Source organism: Emys orbicularis, chromosome 2 (assembly GCF_028017835.1).
Source record: "Emys orbicularis isolate rEmyOrb1 chromosome 2, rEmyOrb1.hap1, whole genome shotgun sequence".
Classification (NCBI taxonomy): Eukaryota; Metazoa; Chordata; order Testudines; family Emydidae; genus Emys; species Emys orbicularis.
This window is the reverse complement of record NC_088684.1, coordinates 264,654,448-264,672,503: the sequence shown is the minus strand read 5'-3', so window position 1 is coordinate 264,672,503 and position 18,056 is coordinate 264,654,448. Positions and strand designations below refer to the sequence as shown.

At 43.5% G+C, this 18,056-nt stretch overlaps 1 protein-coding gene across 2 annotated transcripts in view; it reads right to left on the bottom strand.

The window, feature by feature from the left end:
- MYO3A (myosin IIIA) overlaps window positions 1-16,713 on the bottom strand; it is a 187,444-nt gene extending 170,731 nt beyond the window's left edge. The window contains exon 1 of one of the 2 annotated variants that reach the window (XM_065398708.1): window positions 16,537-16,713. In XM_065398708.1, the coding sequence (XP_065254780.1) occupies window positions 16,537-16,704 (168 nt within the window). In that variant the 5' untranslated portion in view covers window positions 16,705-16,713. The remainder of the gene's footprint in view (window positions 1-16,536) is intronic. The other variant, XM_065398707.1, reaches the window with a different exon arrangement.
- Between the last annotated feature and the right edge of the window lie 1,343 nt (window positions 16,714-18,056).

Below are 18,056 nucleotides of genomic sequence, written 5' to 3'. Positions count from 1 at the left end.
TGGGCAGTACTGATTGTAACTTCCAGAAAAACTGCTATTGAGTCCCTGGGAGAACTTGCAGCTTTTCTTGTCTGGTACCACCATGAGGGAGAACAGACAGTATTCCTACAACTGGCCCTCCCTTCAGTTGTGAATCCCTTCTCTGGGGCTAAGGGCCGGGTTCTGGAAGGTACAATCTGGATTCACCTCCCTCTCTCTGTGCCAGCAGGTGTGAATCCAGCCCCAGTATATTAGCAGCCTTTGCTAAACAAGGCATTTGCTTAGAAGGAAAAGTTACTAAAATATGACAGCATCAAGGTTGAATGAAATAATTTACTAGACAGATTTGTTGAATCTCACTGACAAATATTGTCTCATTCTTTCCTTATGCTCCTCCATCTCTCTGTTGGTGTCTACCTGTTGTCTCTTGCCTTACACTTAGATCTTTAGATTGTTGCTCTTTGGAGCAGTGTCTTTGTTCTCTGTTTCTACACTGGCTAGCAATATGGCACTCTAATCCATGACCAGGGCTCCTGGGCTCTACTGCAATACAAATAATAATAAATAACAATAAGTTAATTAAATGCACTGGAAAACATTTAATACATTTTGAAAACTTACCACCCAGCCAGGCAGAGGCGTAGCGAGCGCCCTCCGTACCCTCCGACCGGAGGGGGCCCCGCAAGGAAGGGGGCCCCTAAAAGTGGCAAAATAAATACCGCATTCCAGTTTCTGCATTGTAAGGGGTCCCGCCCGGACATATGTTCGGAGGGGGCCATGTTCTTTGTTGCTACGGCCCTGCAGCCAGGGGTAATTTTGCAAATACTGTGCATATCAATATCCAGGTATTGCGACAGGCACAGAGACTGAAAATGACAAATATGCCACTTTCTGGTTAAAGTTGATCTTTCTTAGTTTTAATTTCAGTTTCAGTATTCAGCTCTCCCCAAGCTCTTATACTCCAAAGAGTACTAAATAATATAGCTAGCATTCACCAAAGGCACCAGCAGAGTTCACCTCTCTTTATGGTGGGTCCTGAGTGCTCCCTTAATGTGGAGTCAGAATTGCCACTGTTACTCTGTTCACACCCCTCTCCTTGACAGAGTAAAAAATGGGGAGAGGGGAGCCCTAGAAAAATATCATTGCTGTTGAGTCCCCCATCTCTGCAAATGCATGTGGCAAGACCCCACCGCTTCTTTTTTGGGTCTCACTGAACCTCTTTATACTTTTGAAGAAAGTTTCATATTGTTTGGAGTTTCTGAAACAGTGCACCCAGGGATCTCCATACCAGATGACGCCCCAGAGCACATGGGAGTTTTCCAGTACCCAGAGAAGGGTGCTACTGGGCTCTGCTGCAGTCAAGGTGTGAAGGTATTTCATCTGCACTTGGGGACATGGGGATCTTAGCAACAGCCACTCTGGTCACATGTAAGGTATACCTATACTAGTGCACTTCTCCAATTAGTTGTGCATGTACTGCTAGTGTGGGTACCCCATATCTGCACTGTGTCCTCATATGCTGTGCTGGGCATGGGTATACACTGTGCACAAGTGTGTGCCCATGTTCACACCATCCCTTTTCAGTGTGTGACAGTAGCACTACCATTTCTGGGGCAGTATCCCAGAGTCCTGTGCATCACAGGAAACACTCTGGGAACCACCTTGCTGCATATTGCTGGTACTATATGCTGCCTTCACACATTTGGCAATGGCAGCTCCTGCTCAGCCTCCCTCCTGCCCAACTGCATGGAAGACATGGAGAAAGTCCATGAGGATGTGGATCTACTCCTTCTGCTACTCACAGGACAAATGTCCAAGTGATGCAGTACTGGATACTGGACAGAATCCATCCAGAAATATGTGGGACTCTGAAGCCAGGTGACCGAGAAGATGAGTGAAAATCCATTGGGTGCCATGGAACAGGTGTTTTCAATGCTGTGATTGCAATAGTATGGCCATGGGTGGACCGCCGCTTCTGGTCCTGGAGAACCAGCATGGCGTGGTGGGACCACATCATTTTGGAAACCTCGAATGATGACCAGTGGCTGCAGAACTTCAGAATGAGGAAGCAAATCTTCACAGAGTTGTTTGAGCAGCTTGCAGCAACCCTCCAGTTCCAGACCACTCAATTTCAGAAACCAATACCAGTGCAGAAGCTGGTGGCTATCTCCCTTTGGAGCTGGCAATACCTGACAGCTGTGGGTCAGAAGTCTGCTGTCGGGGTGGTGGCTGTACAGGTTTGCCAAGCTATCTATGCTCTCATCTACCCACTGGTGGTTGCAACAACCCAAGTCCATGAAATTATAGCTAGATTTCAGAGGATGGAGTTTTCCAACTGTGCGAGAGCCATCGATGGAGCACACAGCCCGATACTTTGCTCATTGAAAGGGGCAAGTGAATATGTGAACTGAAAAAGCTTCACTTATTCTCCAAGGCTTAGGGGACCAAAGGGGCTGGTTAATGAACACGAACACTGGACACATTGGAAAGCTCCATGAGACCTGGGTGCTCAGAAGATCGATGTTTACTGTAGGGGGGAAGAAGGACTTTATTCCCCAGAAACAATGTGGTTCTTATAGTGTTATTTTGGGGGACCCCACCAACCCACTCAACTTGGCTCATGAAGCCTTATCCTGACATTGCCGGCCCAAGAAAGAGGGAATTCAACCACAGACTGTAGAGTGGTGGCTGAGTATGTGTTTGGGTAGCTAAAAGCCTGTTGGTGATGCTTGTGGACCCGCATGGATGCCAATATGGCAAACATGGTCCTCGGTATAGTGGCATGTTGTGCCTTGCACAACATATGTGAAACCAAATGTGACTACTTCAGAGTGGGCCCAAGATCTGGTTATCAAAGCCTTGACAGGCAGCTGGATGCCACCCATTTGCACACTACTCCTGGTTCCCAGCAGGCAAGGGAAATTTGTGATGCTATTTGCTTGCACATCATGGAACATCTAAGAGAGGTTTTGGAAGGTGCTTCACACATAACTTCTTATCAATGTTCTCTAAACCAGTGCAAACAGTACATAAGAGCTGTTATACATGAATACTCCTATGCTTGCTAGTGGTGACTGTTTGTTGAGGGTGGGGATGAGGGGTCAGTGTTATCTATCTTTATTCTTAACTTTGTTTGGGTTTCCTTTGTTTGTATTGTTAATTAAATCATTTACAAAGCCAGACATTTACCTAATCTTCATTGGGTTTTCCATGGTGCTTCTGAAAGACATCAGTTGCTTCTGAACTTAGTTCACTGTTGTCATCCCTGTTTGTATTTTTAATTAGGAACATTTTTTAGGAGGGATGTGTGATGGGGTGTACCAACCCCACACTCGTAAGGTGAGGGGAATCTCCCGTGCGGGGTTTGGAGGCTGAACACAGGGTGGGGTACAGGGATTGGCTTGGAGTTATTGTCCCCCATAGCATGAGCTGGGGGGTTCCACTGCAAGGAGTTTTGGGTACCAGTAGGAGATAATGTGCTAGCTGTCCACCATGCGTCTTCCCATAACAGGTGTATGTGTGTTTGATCCACTACCTCACCAACAGCCTGGCCAGCAGCTGGAGGAGGAGGAGGAGAAGGTGGTGCTTGTTCCCAGAGACGTGCAGCAGCGATGGTGGCAGGCAGAGCCCAGAAGCATTCTGCCACCAATTGTACTAGGGACTGCATGATTCCTTTACCTCTGGGCATGCTCCTACACCCTGTGCTGTCTCCCCATTTGCAGGAAATGGTTCATGATTGCCTCTTCCTGCCTAAGAGTCCTATCCTCCCGTGGCCTAAGGAAATTAAATTGGCATTGACTAAAGAAGTCAGGAACAATCAAAAAGTCTCCAACGGTCCTTCTCCACTCACTCTGTTCTCTCTGAGGAATGAGCTCCCTGGTAGCAGGTAAGGTCCCACCAAGTCAAAGACAAGGGGTGCATTATGTGACACTACACCCCATATTCCTCATAGAGATATTGTTATGATATGGACTTTGTGGCTGGAGGCAAGCCCAATTCAAAGACGGAGGAGGGCGTAGTGCCTACCAGTGAAAAGACTGTTCTGGCTGTTTGGCTGTGGGCTCACAGCCAAACGGGATAGATCCCACTAGAGAGCACAGAGGTGTGTGTCTTGGAGGGGGGAGCCAGAGAAGGAAGTTGAGAAGGAATTTGGGGGGGCGGGGAGGATATTTTACATGGGCATAGCCCTGGAGATGGAACACAACTCCACAGGGGACTGGCCAGTAACATGCAAGGTCTCCTTACACCCTTTCCTCCCCAAAGCCCCAAATACCTACATGAACAAAGAACATTTACTAAAGGGGAAGAAAGACCAGTATCTGAACACATACTGTGGTTCAAGAAGAGGTTGCAAAACACAATGAATACTGAACAAACCAGACTATCGAAACAGAAGAGGTGGTATGATAAACATACTTGGAAACACCTCCCTGTCACAAAGTTGCTGGTACTGTGGAACCTCATAATACACAGCTTATTGGTTATAACAAAGAATTTGGTACTAATGATAAATTCCTTAAAAATGTGTAACATGCATAATTTTTGGAAAAAACTTTTGAACATGCTAGGAGTGATAATAAGGAAGTCCTATAAGAATACTGCTTCTCAGCCAATACCTGTAAACAGGCTTAGAGTTTGGCACAGCAGAAAAACCTAAACTGCTGTGTGGAAGGGGAAACTGAGGCACACTGTCTCATGGCATTGGTGGCTAAATTCCAAGACACCTACACTTTAAAAGATATTGATATCTGCATTGTGTTAACAATGCTGCACACTAGAATACTTTCAGGCAACATGAAAAAAGAAATTCTGAACTTTGCACAAACACCTATGGATAACACTACAATGTTTGATAACACTTGGAAGTTGTATAACCAAGACCTAAGGAGGACATTAGGCACACTGCCCTCATATTAGTCAGTGACTAACCCTCTGGCAGTAATCAAAGGGGGTAGGTGTGACACTACTCCCCATATTCCTCAGAGATATTATGATATGATTATAGCATATCTGAGACATGTTTTAAGCAAGATGGGCCATGTAAGATATCATTGGAAAGATTGTGATTTACTGAATATGATTATCATATTTGTATGCATGTATAATTTTGTATCTGAAGTTAGGAATATTGTCTATGCGCCTATCACAACTGTGTTTACCCCTGGGGAACGCACACTAGACAGAATGCAATCAGTCTAGATTGTTAGAAGGAAAGGGCCATTAGGAAAAACAATAGGTCTTTGAAGATGCTAATCTCCCACCTTCCTGGAAAGCCTTCCTGTGGACTCTGCAAATAGACTTTGAGTTGTGGCTACAGGGTCATGTGATACTGGACTCCATGATAAATTTAGTACTTTTCCCCTGACCGGGGGTGGGAATCACACTGGAAGACAAAGGATTCCTGCCATATTTAAAACCTATTTAAGGCAGGGGAGTGACATAATCTCTGCAATCTGCCTAAAGCAACATTAGGGTGAGAAATTACTACCTGTAACCAGTTTCTTTAGTATCTTAAGCTTAGATTGCATGTTTGTTTTATTTGCTAAGTAATCAACTTTGATCTGTTTGCTATCCCTTATGATCACTTAAAATCTATCTTTTGTAGTTAATAAAGTTGTTTTTGTTTTCTCTAAAAACAGTTTGTGTAATTCATAACTGGGGGGAGGGGCGGGCAAGAAGCTGTGCATATCTTCCTCCACATTGAGGGAGGGGGCGAATTTCAAATGAGCTGACGCTGTATAGTTCTCTGTGCAGCGCAAGATGATACAATTTTGGATTTACACTCCAGAGGGGGTGTGCACTTGAGTGCTGGGCAATTCCTTAGCTGAGCTTCCCCATACAGAGCTGATCTCACCATCTGTGTAAAATTGCAGCTGGGTGTGTCCCCACCTGTGTGTGTGCTGGAAGGGGGCTTGAGAGCCTGTCACAGCAGCACAGTGTAAAGGGAACCCAGGTTGGTGGGGCAGGAGGGCTCAGTGGTACCCCAGTTTTAAGTGGCACCCAGGGGAACCTGTCACACATTATAGTTAATCTCCTCTGAAGGAAACTAGGACCCCTCCCCCCCGACATAACATCTGAGGAGTGCAATGGGTATAGTCCCCTTCTTTCTTGCACAATGCTACAGCCCCTGAGGAAGAAACTGTGGTTAACAATAGTAAAATATCTGAGGTATTGTTATTAAAATGTTGTAATGTGTACAATGCATCAAAGGGGATGTCTTTCCAGTCCTATCAGGGGAGCTGACAACCTATGCCAGAGAGGTGTTTCTGCTAATAGTCAGCCCTCTATCTATTGCTCAGTGGTGGGGGCTGGTGAGCTACAAACATGGACCAAACATATTTGCCCTGCTGTTGAACCACTCAAACATTCCTCCGACAACCAAACAGTTCCCTTTCCCTTCCTGGACCTAGGTGGGCCTGCACAGAAGACCAGCTCCCATTCATAAAGGGAAGGAAAGAGTGGGTGGGGGGAGGGGGAAAAGGGTGGTAGTTCTGGGTCATGAAACGATTCCTTCCCCATTTGGCCATTTCCAAACCAGTCCCCTCCCTTTACCACCCCCATCAGCATGGCCAGGGACTACTGTTGCCAGAGTGCTTGCCAAGAAATGCATAGCCACAGGGGGACAGAGAGTGCTCATTCATAGTCTTTGTTAAAGCTTCCGCTAAACGCATTGAAGTGGTTCATGTGATCTCAATGAAATCATTAATTTACTGTGTGCGTTTCTAGGGGACTGTGTCAGGCTTAAGGCATATTTCACCAGAGCAAGAGGGGATATTTCTAGGGAGGATGGGGGTGTATTGTAACATACCAGCCTTGGGGTCTGCAGTGTTCCTCAGGCTCCTTGGAGGAAGGGGAGGGAAGGAAAGGAAGTTTCCTCAATCAGATCCGCTGGGTAGAGGTGCAAAATCACATGCTGCTCCTCCTTAGGGGCACCCAGGACTTCCTCTGAGGTTGCTGCTGCCTCCTTATCCTACCCTCATTGGTGCCCCATTGTACAATCAGGCCAACGGGAACAAGTAGGGGATTGCAAGTCACTTCAGTCTCTGTACTTGCAGCACAGGAGAGTGTGTAGTCCAGCTCATCGTAGCATGGGCATGTGCTAGGTCCCCTCCCCGAGCGACTGTTGGGAGTCCTCCACCCTCTGATACAGGAGCCTGAGGTGCTTCACGTGCTTTGAACAACTTTTATTAACATTCTCATTAAGCTATTTGTGAGCAGCTGCCATGGTCTCAAGTGCCAGAAAAACACAGATCTATACTGCCTTTACCTTGGACAGAGAGAGTTATTTTATTATTGCATCCTTCTTGCACCAATGTTGGCGCACAAGGCTGTAAACCAGTCTCTCCCATCTCTCTCTCTGTCATTAGCTGCTGCTTCCATTGGCTCTGTGTTGAGATTGGCTGTTCAGCCCTCCCTGGTAAGGGTTCTTGAGGGTACCCAAGAGAGACCTTGTCCCCTCACACCAGTTAGCTTCCACTTGACAGCTTCATATTGGAGCGTGTGTGTTGGCATCTGGAGTAAATGCCCCAAATATGTCCAAACACTTCCTTGTAGCAGCGACAAACTGCTGGCTGGTGATTTGTCAGATCACTTAGTTGGTGATAAGTTTTCTCCATTCAGTGCCCAGAATCTTTTGTAGACACATATTTTCCAAAGGCATCTAGTTTTCTATCATTTTAATAGCTCTCGCAGCCATACAATAACACTGATATTATGTCTGAGTTGAAAATTCTCCATTTTGCCTACGTTACGGTATATCTTTGATGTCCATACATTGTTGAGTTTAGTGAATGCCTTTCCTATCCTGGATGTCACAAGGTCTCTGCTGGCTAGTATCGTGCTACCCATGCCAAACAACAATTACAGAGTTAGACTATAGCCCGGCTTCACACCATTTTCCAGGTTGAACCATTCTGTTGTCTGGTTGTTCATCCTTACAGCGCAGTTTGCATCATTGTATGTAGCATCAATGACTTTAGCTGGATTCCATAAGACTGAAGAACAGTATTTCTATGCATGCTGTCAAATGCCTTTGGAAAAACAATTAAATGAAGTTGATAAGGGGAAGCTGAAGCGTTCTATACATTCTTCTGTGATGGTCCTTAGTGTGAATATCTGATCTACGTGGGGCCTGAATCCAGCCAGTTTTTCTCCAAGCTTTGCATCCACTGCTCTTTCATTCTTTGTAATATCACAATACAGAAGACTTTCCCTACAATGGCAAGAAGTCACACTACTGTCCAATTGTTACAGTCAGTAAGATCACCCTTTTTTGGATATTCTGACAATTTTCCATGGTCAAGGGGGGGTCTTTTTCCAGACTTCATTGAACAGTTCTGCCAGTTTCATTAGGGTGGTAGCGTCAAGTGCTGTTAGCATTTCTGCTGTGATTTCATCATCTCCCACCGTTTGGGTGTTTTTCAGCTTCTTGACTGCAGCCTGTACTTCTGACATCTCTATTAGACCGCTGTTGGTATCAAGTTGATTTGGTTCATGTTTCATTGAATACTAGTGCTGAGGTAGGGCTGGGTCTGTTGAGGACTTCTTTGAATTGTTCTGCCCATCTGTTATTCTGTTCTACTTCAGTTGTAAGCATTTTTCCATCTATACTTTTCATTGGCTGATTTCCTGTTCTGAAGTTTCAATCACTTGGTAAACGACTAACTTCCTATCATAGCAGCAACTTCAGCTGCTAGGCCTTCAACATCTCTCTGTTTTATCGTCTCATGCTTTTCACCATTTTGTCTGCTTTCTTGTACTCCTCCTTTGCTCTTTCACCCAATAGTCAAATGATCTTAGCATTCAGAAGTTTTCCTGACAGTGCTTTTCCTTCCTCGATATGATGCCACATCTCTTGGCTTATCCAATTCTTGTTGTGTCTGAGGGTATGTCTACACTACGAAATTAAATCGATTTTATAGAAGTTGATTTTTAGAAATCGATTTTATACAGTCAATTGTGTATGTCCCCACTAAGCACATTAAGTCGGCGGAGTGCGTCCTCACTACCGTGGCTAGCATCGACTTACAGAGCGGTGCACAGTGGGTAGCTATCCCACAGTTCCCGCAGTCTCCGCTGCCCATTGGAATTCTGGGTTAAGCTCCCAATGCCTGATGGGGCAAAAACATTGTCGCGGGTGGTTTTGGGTACATGTCGTCAGTCGCCCCTCCCTCCATAAAAGCAACGGCTGTCAATCGTTTCGCGCCTTTTTTCCTGGGTTACCCATGCAGACGCCATGGCAAGCATGGAGCCCACTCAGCTCACCGTCACGCACTTTAAAAGCTTGCTGTTGCTGTTTGCTGACTAGGTCAGACCTCAGCGCAACCAACATTCCCATTGTTATTGCTGCTTGCTGTGTGCTCCATAATATCTGTGAGAGTAAGGGGGAGACGTTTATGGCGGGGTGGGAGGTTGAGGCAAATCGCCTGGCATCCAATTTTGAGCAGCCAGACACCAGGGCAATTAGAAGAGCACAGCAAGGCACGCTGCGCATCAGAGAGGCTTTGAAAACCAGTTTCATGACTGGCCAGGCTATGGTGTGACAGTTGTGTGTGTTTCTCCTTGATGCAAACCCACCCCCTTTGTTGATTTTAATTCCCTGTAAGCCAACCACCCTCCATCCTTTGAAATAAAGTAACTATTGTTTTGAAACCTTGCATTCTTTCTTTATTAATTAAAAAAAATGAGATAATGGACAAGGTAGCCCGGGTGAGGTGGGGGAGGAGGGAAGGACACGGCCACATTGCTTATTGTAGCCACACTAAAAATCAAACTGTTTGAATGACAGCCTTCTGTTGCTTGGGCCATCCTCTGGAGTGGAGTGGCTGGGTGCCCAGAGCCTCCCCCCGAGTTCTTGGGCATCTGAGTGAGGAGGCTATGGACATGGGGTAGGCGGTTATACAGTGGATGCAGCAGGGGTCTGTGCTCTTGCTGGCTTTCCTGCAACTCCAACAGACACTTCATCATGTCCATTTGCTCCCCCATTAGCCTCAGCATCGCATTCTGCCTCCGCTCTTCGCGCTCACTTAATTCTTTCCTGGCCTCTGCCACTGAATGCTTCCATGCATTAAGCTGTGCCCTATCAGTGCGGGAGGACTGCCTGAGCTCGGAAAACATGTCATCGCGAGTGCGGTTTTTTCGCCTTCTAATCTGCGATAACCTCAGGGACGGAGATGATAGGGGGAGCGTAGAAACATTCTACGCTCTATGATTCTGGGGGGACTGCATGGTCACCTGTGCTGCTGAGTTCGCCACGCTGACCAAACAGGAAATTAAATTCAAAAGTTCCCGGAGCTTTTCCTGTGTACCTGGCTAGTGCATCGGAGTTCAAAGTGCTATCCAGAGCGGTCACATTGGAGCACTCTGGGATAGCTCCCAGAGGCCAGTACTGTCGATTTTGCGTCCACACTACCCCAAATTCGACCCAGCAAGGTCGATTTTAGCGCTACTCCCCTCACCAGGGAGGAGTACAGAAGTCCTTTAAGTCGACGGAACGGGGTTGGTTGTGTGGACGCATTCATTTTAAAATCAATCTAACGCGGCTAAATTTGACCTAACCCCGTAGTGTAGACCAGGCCTAAGGCTATGTCTACACCACAGACCTTATAGTGGCACAGCTGTAAGGTCTCCCATCTAGCTGCTCTAGGCTGGTGGGAGAGAGCTCTCCCACTGGGATAATTAAACCACCCTGAATGAGTGGCAGTAGCTATGTCAGCGGAAGAGCATCTCCTGCCGACATAGTGCTGTCCACACTGGTGCTTTTGTTGGTGAAACTTATGTCAGTCACGCCCCGACCAACAAAAGTTTTGCCAACAAAAGTGCTAATGTAAACAAAGCCTAAATCTGTGTTGATATCCAACAGTGACTGCTGCAACTTGTAACATGTTGCGTCTGAGCATTGTCCATTTTTCTTTAGGTCCAGTCTCACTTTCTTCTGCCTCTGGCAGTGACTAGATCTGTTTCTTAGCTCAAGCTGGAATTTCTCACAGTACTCTTTTGTGCTCAGTTCTGTAATGTTGACTTTCTTTGCCACTTTTTATTTAAAGCTGATCTTTTCCCATTTTAATTTCAGTTTGGCAATACAAAGATTGTGATCATTGCTGACATCTGCTGCTCCATATGCCCCTGTGTCTTGGACAGATGACCAGTATCTCGAGCTGATGCAGATTGATTGTGTCTATTTACAAAAGTCTTTAGGAGGGAACAGGGTGTGACAGTTATAGTAATTTCCTTCAATATCATGCACAAACCTCACTGAATTACATTTAATTATTTTAGGAGTTCATTATATTAAAAATGCAAATCTTTAGATTATTGTGAGAATGTATGGAACTTCTTTAAAAGGAAGGCAGGACGAATGCAACCACTGGGAAGTACTGTGAGCTCCAAAAGACTATGCTGAACAATTGGGCAGAGACCAATTATCTTTTGGGACAATATGTGTGAAGCAGAATTCCTAAGAAATACTTAGGAGGAGAGGACTGCAAACTCTGACCTATGGATTCAGCCTTTGAAGCTTCACCCCGAGCTTTTGTCTGCTGATCACCTGCAAACACTTCAAAGACAAACTGTATAAAGGGTTAATTGCGGGCTCGTCTACACTTGAATTGGAGCTGCACTACTTCACTACTGCAGTTCCTGGCCAATGGGAACTGTGAAGCTGGCGCTCTGGGTGGAGGCAGCGTGCACAGCTGCCTGGCCAAGCCTCCACCTAGGAGCTGAGCGAGGGGGATGTTGCCGCTGCCGGGGAGCACCCCAAGTAAGCGCTGCCCAAAGCCCGCCTCACCCCGTCCCGTGCCCCAACCCCCTGCCCCCTCCCACACCCAAACTGCAGCTACTGGGGGGTAGGCGTGCCTGCCAGTCCCCCCCCCCAGCAACAGTGGGGGTCCCGGGCCCCCCGGCCTGCCCCCCCCCCAAGTTTTAGTCAGGGGTATATAGTAAAAGTTATGGACAGGTCCTGGGCCGTGAATTTTTGTTTACTGTCCGTGACTTGTCCATGACTTTTACTACAAATACCCGTGACTAAAACGTAGTCTTAGTCATTGTTAAACTTAGGCCAGTCCCACTAGGGCCTTGAACATATCTCAGAGAGCCTCTCTCTGTGTTATGACAACCGCCCATGACATCTTATGTTCCAAGGGAACTATGAAGTTTTTAATTTTAAGGATGATGCTTATGGAATGGGAGAAAGGTTCTCTTAGCCATAGGACCCAGGCTTTGGATCCCATTACTGGAAGAGGCAAGAATAACCAAAAATCTCCCTGCCTTCCAAATGAAAAAGTGAAACTCACTTCTTCAAATTAGTGTTCTCACAGACACACCTAAAAACAGGAACTCAGCAGAGAAGGAAGAAGGGGGGGGGAAGAAATAAGGGTAAAAAGGGAGAAGAGGGACTGAGTGTGTCTGCTAGGAGAAAGAAAGAAATTAAAAACAAAAAAGTTAAAAGCCACAACAGATACACCATAGCCATGGCTGCCTCAGGGAAATAGAGAGGAAAATTGGACCACTGTCCTACTGTGATTTAATAGAGGTTATTGTCTCCCGAGGAGCATTTGGATATTATGTGGTTTGCTCCATTTATAACAAGAAATGAGAGAGAGAAAGAGAGAGAGAGAGAGAGACTATGAATAGAATATTCATTCCATCTATAACGGAAAGGAAATCTTCCTCTTCATTTTATGGGGAAAGATAAATATATTAACTGGATATATTTGGTTATGTTTACCTTAATAAAACATTGCACAAAACCCAAACTGCTCATAAAAGGTCAAATTTCCCCATAAGCAATAAAAAGGCACCTTTTAATAATAATTGACATTAAGATTTTTAGCCAAATTATCCATCAAGTTTACTGGACTTGATAATTAAGAGAATGAGGAGTTTGTATAGTTTGGACATGAAAATGGCTCTCAAATTATTATTATTTCACATATAAATATTCTCCTTCCTGTTCCACTTTTACACATTTTTAACTGTTATTCAACAAGGAGCATTCAAAAGCTCTTAAGGATTAAAGTTCTTAGTCTCAGATCTCCCAAAATCATGTAATTTATGATAATTATTGAACAATATTTGAAATGTTTTCTCTTATGTAGTCACGATTTTCACCCATCCAAGTTTGTCTCTCAAATTTAGCAATTGTGTAGCTAAGGCAAAAATGTAAAATTAAAAGAAGGGAGCCCATAAGGTGCTTTTTTTTTTTTCTCATCACAATGGCTCCCTCTGCAGCCATTAATAAATCCTTCAGTTTAAACTGCAGAAAGAAGTCTAGTTCATTCCATACACCCTACTTACAATATTCATAGTCACATTAGGGCGAAGTGACTCACAGGTATAGCGGATAATGCCAACATAATGTAGATATAACAACAACATTGTAAGGATCAAGAAGTAGGGCAAGTCCATCCAGAAATTAGGTGATTCAGAGTTATTATTCTACTACATTTCTTGCTGTCCATTTACTGCTGACCACCTAATGGATCACTTGTTTATCCACTTAGTGAAGTGTCTGTTTCTGGGCCAGTGGAAAGTTTCCTGGGTTTGGACAGTAAATTTGGGTTTTGATTAAATGAAGATTTTTTGGAAAAAGTATCTGCTTTTTCTCGACAATTTTCGATTGTTTGTTGGAAAACCAAATATTTTCATTTTTGGCTGAAAATTTCTGAGGTTCCAGTTGAAACTTTTTAGTCCTAGGCAGTTTAGGATGAAAACAAAGAGAAACAAAATAATATTTTTCTTCTACAAAAAGTTGCCTTTTTCCCCTGAAAATTGACAAAAAAGTAAAGTAATTATTTTTGCCTAAATGTTCTGTAAAAAAGTAAAATGAGTAATCATTTTCTGACCAATTCTGTCCTTGTCGCCTCTCACTCATTCCAGCTCCTTCAGACTCTCACTCATTCCAGCTCCTTCAGACTCTCCCCTCTTCCTCTGCTCCAATTCCTCCTCCTTTCTTCTTTCCCCTGACATCAGCTTTAATTCTTCTCTCCCTCCTATCTCTACCCTCCTTCCTTTCCTTCTCCTTTGCAAAGTGGTTTGTGATTTTCTGACATCACTGCTATATTGTTTCCCTGCCTCCTTCAATAATCCAGTTAATACCAAACATTCACGCATTCTTGTGAAATAGATTGGTGCAAAAAAATGTTTTCTGCTATGTAGGCATTCAGCTGACCATGGGTCGCAAGAGAGCCCTGATTATTCAGAGTCTGCAGTAAAATTGAAGGACCCTGTTTACAGAAAACAGTAAGATGCTGTATGATGTTTTGATGCATTTAAATTCATTTCATTAAGATTGTAATCTCTTGGCTGTGAATTATTTTTGCTTTTAAAATGCGACAAGATGATGAATGAAGAATGGGCCCCATTTCTGGCGTGGAAAACACACGTGAAAAACAGAAAGACTAACAAGAACCAGAGTGAAGATAAATTTAATAGCAAGTTTACAACATTAATACATTTCATAGGTTTCAAGGCCAGAAAGAACCATTACGATCACAGGCACCGGCTTTTTCCTTTGCCCGGGGGTGCTCAACCCCCACTCTGCCCCAGCCTCCCCCCCCTTCCCCAAGGCCCCACTCCCACCCCGCTTCTTCCCGCCTCCATTCCGCCCCACCTCTTCCCGCCCAATTCCACCCCCTCCCCTGAGCACCCCTTGTCCCCACTCCTCCCCCTCCCTCCCAGTGCCTCCTGCACACCGCGGAACAGCTGATCGCGGCGGGCGAGAGGCACTGGGAGGGAGGGGGAGGAGTTGATTGGCGGAGCCGCTAACAGGTGAGGGGGGAGGGAGCTGACTGCGCGTGGGTGCTAAGCACCCACTATTTTTTTTCCAAAATAAGTTGGCGCCTATGATTACGATCATCTAATCTGACATTCTATATAGCACAGGCCATTTGAAAGAGATGAGTAGGAATGTCTCATTGTCTATATTTTGTGGTCTACTGCCCACTGCAAGCATATCCAAACCGAAAGGCCCTTGGCACCTATGTAGCTCAACTGAAGACAATGGGGTTCCATAAAAGCACAAAGGTCTGCCCGCTTGGATCTATTTGCAGAAGGACCTGTGGTTACTAACAAGAATGGTCCTGTTGAGTTCTCTTCTCCTCTTTCAAGTCCCTCCTCAGAAAACACTACTTCCATAAGGCCTATTAACTACTAATCTGTCAGTCATCCAAAGAATTTCAGTTTTTTATAAAAAATGTTATGCTGTACAGTGAATCTACCTCCTGGTCATCTGGTGCTGTGTGTGTAAGGATTGTTGCCTTTGTCTTTTTAGATGGTAAATTCATCAAGGAAGTGGAAGACTTGGTCCTTATGTTTTGTTAAGCACAGAACATATTTGGAAATGCTGAACCTATAAATATTTATCATTCTATTTTAGAAGAGTAATGTATTGCATATAATCTAGATAAGCACACTCAAACATGCATTCTATTGTTTTGGAAGGGAATGGCTGATTTATTTGACATTAAGAGACTTTCTCATACCTAGTATGTAAAAAAGAAAAAGGGACTAATGGTGAAACTATATAATTATAAGATAGTTGGAATTCTGTATGTGCAACCCATGAGAGAATTTAGAACTTTTTCTAGAAGAAAAATAAAAGAAAGTGTTTGATCAATACCAAAGAGAATTCAATGCTGAAACTAATTCTAAATTAGAATTAACAAAGTTCATATCCTTGATTGATTGATTACATCTGGTCAATTAAACAGGCGAGTGTCATTCCCAAGAACACAAACCATAAGAAAAATACTAGGGCTGTCGATTAATCAGTTAACTCACGCGATTCACTCAAAAAAATTAATCGCGATTAATTGCAGTTTTAATCACACTGTTAAACAATAAAATACCAATTGAAATGTATTAAATATTTTGGATGTTTTTCTACATTTTCTAATATATTGGTTTCAATTACAACACAGAATACAAAGTGTACAGTGCTCACTTTATATTTATTTTTATTACAAATATTTATACTATAAAAAACAAAACAAATAGTATTTTTCAATTCACCTCATACAAGTACAGTAATACAATCTCTTTATCACGAAAGTTGAACTTACAAATGTAGAATTATGTACAAAAAACCCTGCATTCAAAAATAAAACAATGTAAAACTTTAGAGCCTACAAGTCCACTCAGTCCTACTTCTTGTTCAGTCAGTCACTCAGACAAACACATTTTTTACATTTGCAGGAAATAATGCTACCCAATCTGGCACATAAATATCTTGCGACGCCGGCTACAACAGTGCCATGTGAACACCTGTTTTCGCTTTCAGGTGACATTGTAAATAAGAATTGTCTCCTGTAAATATAAAAAAACGTTTTTGTCTTAGCAATTGGCTGAACAAGAAGTAGCACTGAATGGACTTGTAGGCTCTAAAGTTTTACATTGTTTTGTTTTTGAGTGCAGTTATGTAACAAAAAAAAATTTACATTTGTAAGTTGCGATAAAGAGATTGCATTACGGTATTGTATGAGATGAATTGAAAAATATGATTTTTTATCGTTTTTACAGTTTAAAATTGTTTAAAAACAATTTAATATTAAAGTAGCTTACGTGAACTGGGTCCAAGATTTTGACTGCTGCTTTGCTGCCATTTTTTTTGTTCAACACTTTAAAAACTTTGCCATATGTTCCTTTGCCAATAGTCTCAATTATTTCCCATGTTTCTGAAGGATCAGGAAAACTATCAAATATTATTGTTTTCCCAGTTAATGGAAGCATCTCAGATATCGGTTCCTGGAAAGAAAAAACCTCATTTCAGTTTTCATTTCATATAAGAAGTCAGTTGCTATTAATTGCCTATAAATGTGATAAAACTAAGATATCAGTTCTAATCTCAGATGTAACTGCAGTCTGGAACTGCTCTTGCATACAGTGTGCATATAATCACAGCAATGGAACTCAAAAGGACAAGGACAAAGGAATTTGTGCTAAATATGGATGGTAGGATCAACATGGTATGAAATGGGGAGAAGGTGAACTGCATACTTTTGAGTGAGATCCTGGCCCCATTGAAGTCAATGAGAGTTTTTCCATTGATTTCAAACAGGGCCAGAATTTAAGCTGAGGGTGGAGGGAAAAGGTTATGCCTGCTGAGAATTGGTCTATGAAAGCCATGGATATGGGCTTTGCCCATTACGGATAATGCTTTAAAGGGAACAATGACAAAATCTTACTGACGAATGATGCAATAGTTCCATGCAGCCCAAGTTAAAACTTCAAAGTAGACTGTCAACTTTTAGGACCCTGTGATGTTGCACTCCATATGCTTTATGAAACTATGCTTATAAATGTGAATGTGATGTAACTGGAATATTCTTTATTGTAAGGTATCATTCCAAAGTTTATAATCTACTGAGTGTGTTCATCCTATTTGTTTGCATGTATTATTTCTATGTCTGGAGTTAAGAGAATAAGATATAAACTTGTATTACTAATGTACAGGTCAGTTGCATTTTGCCCGTATTTAACATGCGCGATTTCAGCTTTACGCGGTCGGCAAAAACAAACAAAACAAAAAAAAAGAGAAAAACAACAATTTTAATACTGTACATGTAGTGCGGGCATTCAACTCAATGTAATTTTGACTATACGCGGTTTTCGCTTTACGCGCTAACTGTGGAACGGAACCCCCGCGTAAGATGAGACTCGCCTGTAAACATATTAAGTGGAAGCCATTAAGGGTGCTTCAGAATCAAGGAACTGTAAATGGCTCTGTTTACTTGCAAACCTTCCTGTGTACGTGTGGGCCAGCCCAGGAAGAATGGAGGCTGGGGTCTCACAGGACATATGACCATGTCACATGATGCTGGAATCCATCTTAAATCTGGTACTTTTCCATTTAGAAGGAGGGGTGGGGACCCAGAGAGACAAAAAAGAGTCACGCCTTGTGCCAAAGCGATAAAAGGGGGTGGAGCAGAAGAAAGAGGCGGCCAGTCATGAGAAATCCCCTGCTTAACACCTAAGATGTCTGCTGGAACTAACAAGAACCGTACTGGGGAAAGGATTGGGCCCAGACTAGGAAGGAAAGAAGCTTATTGGAACATCTCTTAGGGTGAGATATTACCTGTAAT